General features: G+C 35.2%; 1 protein-coding gene across 1 annotated transcript; it reads left to right on the forward strand.

The window, feature by feature from the left end:
• Positions 1-1,208: 1,208 nt before the first annotated feature.
• LOC120197511 (protein EMBRYONIC FLOWER 1-like) lies at positions 1,209-8,239 on the forward strand. Its single transcript, XM_039199017.1, has 8 exons — positions 1,209-1,459; positions 2,348-2,416; positions 2,447-2,523; positions 3,076-3,497; positions 3,576-3,686; positions 3,797-5,196; positions 5,900-7,620; positions 7,731-8,239. Exons 2-7 carry the CDS (start codon positions 2,363-2,365, stop codon positions 7,595-7,597), a joined length of 3,762 nt encoding a protein of 1,253 aa, XP_039054948.1. The 5' UTR covers positions 1,209-1,459; positions 2,348-2,362; the 3' UTR covers positions 7,598-7,620; positions 7,731-8,239.
• Positions 8,240-8,738: the final 499 nt, after the last annotated feature.

An 8,738-nucleotide genomic window follows, 5' to 3' on the forward strand; every position in this document is an offset into this window, starting at 1 on the left:
TACTTGTCTTATTAAGAAATTTTTTATTATTAATATATATGTCAATTCTAAAAAATATTTTTTAAACCACCACTATACGCAATATCAATGGGATAATTAGGGTTAAACATACTTAAAAATGCCATTAAACCTTAGGGTTTTAATCTCAAACTAACTCCACGCCCTTCCATGGACGCTCCAATCAAAGGTTGTTTATGTGCGAAGAGCATCTTTGAGACCGCATATAAGACGGTGAATATTAAAAAAAAAAGGAATTAATGCGGAGGAACAGGAGCGTGCAACAAACGCGTTGAAGTAGTGCGTTTTTTTTTACTTTTCCAATCTAGGGCAACACCCATAATGGAAACGCCATAAGAACCGAACCCACTTCCACGTGGGTTAAATCCATTGGTTCTTTTCCTATCATTTATTTTTTCACCTTAACTCTCTCTCTCTAAAATAAAATAAAGGATAAATTACAATATACATCACTTAACTATTACAGAATAATTTTAATGGCCAGCTAACTTTCAAATGATACAAAATGATTAGTAAACTTTCCAAAAAATTATAAAATAATCATTACATATTATTTAGTTGTAACAAAATAGTAATTAAAATTACATAATTATTAAAAAATGGTCCTTAAAATCATCAAAATTTATTTCTATTTTATGATATAAAGGGATCATTTTGTAATTTTTTTTGATAAATTAAATGACTGTTTTGTAAGATTTGAAAGTTTACTAGTAAAAAATATTATTTTAATATATTTTAATTAGATCTGATATATTTTACCCTATATAAAATAAAATAAAAACCAATATATTTCCATATATTTTTTGGAATATATGATAACCATTTTATAATATTTTGATAAATTTAATGACTGTTTTATAAGAATTGAAAGTTCATTAGTTAAAAAAGATCATTTTAGTATAATTTAATGGCCTCTGATATATTTTACCCTAAATCAAATTAAATAATAAATAACATTAACTACATATATTTTCGGATGATTTTTAAAATACAAAGAGACTATTTTGTAATAGTTTCATAAATTTAATAATTATTTTATAGGATTTAAAAGTTTACTGGTTAAAAAGATTATTTCTGAACAAATCACTGACCTTTATGTATTTTACTCTAAATAAAATAATATATTTACAGATGATTTTTATTACAACTACAGCAGACCCTCCTCCTTTCAAGGACAAAAGACAAATACTCTTATGTATCTATTCCTCTATATTTCTCTCTCTAAAATAATCGAAAAACCTCTTCTTTGTTCAGCTAGGGTTTCTCAAAACTTCGCACTCAAATTATATACGACGAGCTTCAATCTCCCCGTAAAGATCTGATATTCTTCTTACTCGATCAATGTTCTTTCTTTTGATACCGTTTTCTCGACTGGCCGTGAAGAATCGAAGCTGGGTTGGTTTTGGATTTTCTTAGCAGGTACCTAACACAGATAAATAAGGTATTTTTATCTTCTGATCTAATTACAATTTCAAGCTCTGGGTTTCTTTTGTTTTTGATTTTTCGTTTCTTTGAATTATTAATATGTGGTTGAGCTGAGCTGAGCTGGAGCTTTTCTTTTTTATTTCAGTTATCTGGGGTTAGTTTACTGTGTTTAGCACGTTAAGTTTAGCCTTTTATTGTCATTTTAGCATCTGGGTTTTGCTTAATGGGTTAATATTCTCACTTTTTTGGGATATTTTATGTGTATTCTTGCATCGGTTTTCCGGTGGTAGAGATGATGTTCACTGTTCACTGTCTCGTGAATTTGATGCCTTTGAAACCCTAGATAAAATTTTCATTTCATGGATTGATGTGGGTTATTTTAACATCAAACTCGAAGACTTCGAGGTGATTTTTGAAGTTGATTGTTTTTTGCTTTGATATAGAGGGGATAAACGAAGCTGTTATCATCATCTCAAACTTTAGTTGGTGTTATCTGATAAAACCCTAACATGTTGGTTATTATTTGATGATTTACTTTGTGTTATAAATGGATGAGTTTTGGTTTATAATCTAATAGGATGTTGTTAATACATTAATCTAGTAACTGCAAACATATTTATGTTTGATTTCACTAGGAACTAGGGTTTCCAATTTTGTTCCCTTTCAAGTACTCACGCGTCTGCTGCTAAGTTATTATTTTATGTAATAAATTACCATATATAGGGCCTTTACTGCTTCTCATCTTTTCAGTGGATCCATTTTACAATACGACTGTTATTTCATCTTGAATTTCCAAGGAATTATGAATTGTGTGCTTAATATCCTAGTGCTTCATGCTTGTCGATTACATAGCTTACAGTGCACATGACATATCTAATTGTTGTGTATAGGTTTCATCAATTAATTAGTCATATATAGCATGGAGGCATCTGCTGGGATCAAGGGAACTCATCACAGTTGCAGTTCTAATCTAGTTTCCAAGTCTGTGGAATCACACACAAAGATTGACTCAATATCCATAGATCTCATCAATGCTATTGATGACATTGATACTAGGAAGTGTGAATATTTTTCTATCCGGTAAGCTGTGATCCTTAGCAATCAGTGCTCTTGTATATTTGCTGCACTTTCTCAACTTCTCTTTTTACTACCATTGTTGTTGAAAATGGGTTTACGGTGGCTGTTGTTTGAGTGTGGGAGCTATACACAGTAAGTATATGAATTTTAAGAGATGTATTCTCCTTAGTGGAAGAGATATACGAGAATTGTTGAAAGAATTAATTAACTTGTTTTTTTCTTTCTATTGTTTGTTCTTCCTCAGTAACTTCATAGCATGCTCGTTTCTGTGTGCGCGTGATGAATTTTTCCACACTTTCGGGAATGAATCAAACTATCAAACTGTTTTGGATATTCTAGTTATAGTTTTGCTGAGACCATATCTCCAACAATATGACGACATACTAAACATCAAATTGATGTAATGATATCTAACGAAGGGGCTAAAGTTTTTAATTGAAGGAAACTTATTGAAAGATTTGATATGTATAGCTTTTGCAGATGTATAGTTCTTTGTGGCGCATTAGTGGTCATGTTGGAAGTTAACCTCATAAATTCCCTTTGATTTAAATGCAGTGGATATGCATCTGAGATGCGCAAAAAAGACTGGAAGAAAAGTTGGCCGTTTGCATTAGATGGTGACCAGAATATTTTTGAAGAACAAATCTGTAAGCTTCCTCCTTTACTTGTTCCGAAGTTCAGATGGTGGTGTTGCCAGCACTGTCTGCAGGAAACTGGGACCGAAAGCATTATAAACGAAGAAAGAATTGTTACTAATAACAGTAGCAAATTGAAATCCTTTGGCTCTTGTTCCCATGTGCCATCCCGTGGGGATGCTTTGATATGTTCATCAGATTTGCAGCAGACTGGAAAGATTTATATTGACTCTAGAAATTCTGGTGATGCTGCTTGTGTGAATATTAATAGCAGTACCTGTCATCCTTTGGTTAGTGAGAAAAGTGAAAAGAAAGCGGGAAATGCAGATATACCGGCTGTAGGTACATTTCTGTTTTAGCTCAATTCTTCTATTATTACCACTAAATTAGAACATTAATTTTATTTAATTCTTTTCCCAGGGAAAGCAGATATCTTAGAGAATAACAATAATAAGGAAATCCATATTTCAAATTATGCCGGAATAGAAGTTTCTAGCCTTATGTGGAAAACACTTGGTTCTGATGAAAAAGGTACGTTACCATGAGTAAAAGGCTATCTAAATAAGCTTAAGCATTTTCCCGCATAGCAACTGAAATTGGAACTGCATTTGCTGCCATAACACTTCTGATTTCTGCAACAGTTGCTTCTCTGCAACTTTGTAATCCTGATTTAAAAGATAATGAAGTTGCTGGTGTCAAGATTCTTGAATCAAATGTGGAGTGCACAGTTAAGGATGCCACTGAAACATGTGAAATGGGAAAATCTGCCTGTGATCAACAGATGGAGTTGGTGAGATGTTCTGGATCCCATGGGATAGCGAGTATGGCTCACAGGGTTCCCAATGCTATTAAGAATCATACAGATGAACATCCTTCATTGGAATTAGGTGATCGTGGTTATGCATCATCTGAAAGTGATGAGGTATTGCCTGGAACTGTGTCTGGCAGCTTGCATCGAAGAAAAAACCATAAGGTGCGTCTGGTAACTGAACTGTTGGGTACAAACGACGATGGAAAAACTAATCTCACGAGTACTGAGGATTCTCCTTCCAGTACCATTCCTAATGCATCTATAGGCATGGATTCAATATCTACTTCCCAAGGTCATGTTAATTTCCACGGAAGTGTTACAAGCAGTTTGGCTCGTAGAAAGAAAAGAAAGACACCACAGGATGAAGAATGGGTTCCTATAGAATTTATGTGCTCTCCAAATAATGAGCATAAAAACCTTAAGACCATCAACGGAGATGCAGAAAGTGATGATGGAATCACAAGTTCTGATTCAGAAGGTTCGATTAACAGAAGCAGCTCACAGGCTCCATCAAAGAGCAGTTTGGTTAATGCTAAAGTAGATAAAGGTCCTATTCTAGGAAAGAAGAAAAGTAAAAAGACCCAGAATTTTGATGAATGTTCATCCTTGCACCTGTCTCGAGAAAATTTGCAGAAGGAAAGACAGAAAAAGCCCCCTGGAGATACCACTAAGAATGATGCCTCTGATATTATTTTGTACAAATCAAATGATGTATATACAGGCGGTGGGTTAAATCCCTTTCCTGAATCTGCCCTGAAGGCAGAGAAAAAATCTAATCTGTTGAAGAAAAAGAGCAAGATGCATCAAGATCATGATTGTCAAACTTCTAGAGTTCCTTGGAACAATGGCAATCTCAGAGAAGGTCCGATTTCGAGGAAAGATGTTGAAATAAGACAGACTGAGAATGTAGCTGTCCTGCTTGAAGCAACACAGGATACACCAGCTAATCAAGGACTGCAATTTTCTCCTAATAATTCCTTGTCTGCTAAAAGATATGATGCAAAATATAGCACTACAATCAGATATGGACAAGGGCATGTTCTCAGTGAATACGATACTGGGGGGAAAGATCTAAACATGAATCATGTTTCTCAAGCTGATGTCAACGTTTGGAAGGGAATGCATGTTGATCTCAACAGTAATCGTACCACGTACAAAATACCGTTCCTGAATGAGATGCAGAAGGACAGATCTCCTGCTGAAGTTGGTAGTTCTTCGATTCAGCTAATGGTATGGGCTTTTCTTCTGCTACTAAAGTAGCTGAGCTGGCATCTAAAATGAAAAACTGAATATATTCGCAAAACGTTTTCCCCAAATTTGGTTTCTTCCTCTGTCACCAAGTTTGTTTTTACATTCAGTTTTGACATGCATGAATTATTCAGGTTATGATGAATATTTAGAACAAAGTGTCTGGAATTTTCAGATTAAACTTTATTGTTGCTTTGGTGCCAAAAATATTCCTTTTTCTTGAACCAGTTATAAAACTTCGAAAGGTGCATATATCTTTTCCTTTTTTGACAAAACTGGTTCACATAATTGAGAACTCTGATATACATGCATGCTTGGTTTCATCGGAAAACGATGCTTTATCTTTATGCTTACTCTAACCTAAAGCGTTTCCCCAGAATAAGTATCTGCAAAGATTAGGTATGAAATCATCTTTAGTTCCTTCGACTTTGAAACTAATTTTGCTTCCATCCATAGTCCTCGCACCAAAATATAAATCTCTAAAATAATTTAGAACACTAATGACTCTTCTGGTTCTGATATAAGCCCATGTAATCTTAGACATGAAAACTTAGTAGTATTCTTGGTTATGGCGGACATTTCCCAAGTAATGAGGAATAATTCATCTAATTAGTGCATCTGTTTTTCCCTTGTTATTTCTGTTGAATTGATAGAATGTTTTTTCGCCATCTGTTTCTTTTTGCAGGATTTCAGTGGTACAAGCAACAACGGGAGAACTGTGGAGTTTCGGGACCATGAGACAGTTGCTAAGGAACATTTTGATAAGTGTGTTGAAATGGCGTCTGAGGAAGGAGCTGCAGATGACATAATGGAAATTGTTGAACTCATGGCAAAGAATCAGTACGAAAGGTGTCTTCCTGATACTGAAATCGATAAACAGCTACCAGAAACAAGTAACGCCAAAAATCATCTGATGGTGGATCTTAATAAAGCATATGAAAATGAAGAGATGGACTTGTTTAAAGAGACCATCGATAAACTGAAACCTCGAGCTAAAAATGGAAGAATTGACAAATTTTTAAGAGGTGATAATGTGGGATCTAGCAAACAAAAGTCAGTTGACTATTTCTCTCATATAGACATAAACCAGTGCAGCATGAGTCAATTGGACCAAAGGTATTCTCCTGCTGGCTTCAGGCCTTTTCCTCTATGTGGAGAGAAGCCATTCGATGGAATCCAACTTTCTGCCACCAATTCCATCAAGCAAAACATTGCTCAAAATTGCCAGTGGATTGGAAACATTGTTGGGAAGAATTCCTCTCATGCTAATGTGCGGGCCTTGGGAATTTGTAAAACCTGCCAGGGTGCTCCACAGCAGAATAAGGAAGCAGCTCTCCTATGGCCATCCATGATGCCAAATAGCATGTCCTATATGCCCAGCGTCCCTCACAAGTGTGCAGATCAGTTGGCAGAGTTAGACATGCTTAGACATTGCCCCAGCAATCTACCTAAGGGAAATATGAGTCGAAATGATGACCGGGACTTCTTGAATTTGGATTCAAACTATGAGAAGCCTTGTAGGAGGTTTGTTTCTGAAGCCCTTAGAAGGACACATGCAGATTACCCATTTCCTTGCAAACATAATGGGACGGGGTCCTCAGACCTGTATTCTAATGAAATCATACCAGCCATGCATTTACTCAGCCTTATGGATGCAGGGTTACAGTCGGGGGCACCTGTTGACGGTTACCAAAGATTCGTTAAGAAAACTCCGTTTCTTCCTGGTGATCACTCTAAAGAGTTTTCAAGCATGCCGTCTTGGGGATATAGAACCACTTCAATGAAGCATCCATCATTTGATTGCTACGGTAAAAGCCACCTTCCTGGGAGTTTTTGTGAGTGTATGTCAGTTACTGCAGCAGATGGTCCATCATTCCAGCATGACAAAAGTTTCAAGGCACCTGAATTTACAGGTCATTTTTCACTCAAGTCTAAAGAAAAAGAGAAGAAAAAATGCTCAGACTCACAAAGGCAGAATAAAAACCACAAATCTAAAAGATTTGTATCTTCAAATAGTGGTTTAAATACTTGTGGATCTATTCCTGTTCATAGCATGCCTAAATTGGCACTTGGAACTCCAGAATTTATGTTTCCCAGGAAGCTTCATGTAATGGAGAGTGCAACAAAACATAAGCAGAAGACCCGTACTTCGAGTACCCTTGTCCATCCAAAAAGTGGTTCAGAGAATGATAAATGTGGCATTAATAGAAACCCTGCTGACTTTACTGTGCCTGGAGCTGCAAATATGTACATGATCGATGGTGAAGACCTGAAATATGTAAGGGAAAAATCCCCCTTGTCTGGCTTGGTAAAATTGAATGGGCACAAACGTCAGAGGAAGCTTACGGTTAGAAAGGACCATTCACGAAATCGAACTTCATGATACTTTTATCAGTACATTTTCTGGTAGCCTCTTAGAAACACTGACGTCATTTTGGTTTCGAATTGATCCCTTCCCTTGCATTTGTCTAGCTCAACCCTTCAATCAGTATTTGACATATCCTAATTTTCTGCAGGCAAAATCGGAACCGCCTTTCTTTGATACCTCAAAACAAAGAAAAGCTCAAAAGCTTCATTGTCAGACATCAAAGCAGTCATATTTAGCACACAAGTTGAATATTTTGTTCTCGAACTAATATTGTTATACTCGGCGTTTTCCATTTCCAAGCCCGAGAGCTGCATGGTAAGGCCTGTAAATATTCATATGCCTGGAGTTGTCCTAGAAAAGTGTTTGTAAAACCTAAATATCGCCTTTATTAGTACTCGGAAGTGCGTGTTTGTCGTTAAATAAGTTGGTGTTAGCGCCATTGTTGAGCCAGTTATTGGGAGTAGGAACAGGACTGGTAATCAGTCAAATATTAGAGCCCTACAGAGGGAAACTATGCCCTTTGTTGTTAGTAATTTTATTCAGCTGTTATTCATAAGGTTTGACAAAGAAGAGAGAAACGGAGATGTTATCTTCATGCGATACATACAATTATCCTATTGTGTATATTGTAATAGATTTTTCGTGTGTTTTGTTTCACTTTTCTTATGCTTTATCACTTTGCTTATTAAACGGAATTGGTATCGCTTGTTAATTGGATAATATTAATCCCCAAATTTCAATAAAATCGTCACATTTTAACTTTATGGTAAAAGTTTATATTGTTTGCAATTTATTTTATAAAATTTATTATCGATAAAAGTTAAAAAAATTTAACAAACATCCAGCTGTGACATTTTAATTGTGATGAATGAGTATTATTATAAGGGCAGTTTTATCTTTTCTTACTTTCATATAATATATTTTTATTAATCTAAGGTAATATCTATTTAAAAATATTTCTCAACCATTTGACGTTGAATGCTCATACCCTTGATATTCCTAGTGCTCGAACCCTAAATCTCAATGAATAACAACAATTCTTTTACCATCGAAGTCACTTGGTTTGTGCTCATATAATATTTAAATAGAAAGAACTAAAAATAATTTCTTAAGATTTGAACACAAATGTATGGAATGCATATACAAAATCTTCATC

Source organism: Hibiscus syriacus, unplaced genomic scaffold, assembly GCF_006381635.1.
Source record: "Hibiscus syriacus cultivar Baekdansim isolate YM2019G1 unplaced genomic scaffold, ASM638163v2 tig00117048_pilon, whole genome shotgun sequence".
NCBI lineage: Eukaryota > Viridiplantae > Streptophyta > Magnoliopsida > Malvales > Malvaceae > Hibiscus > Hibiscus syriacus.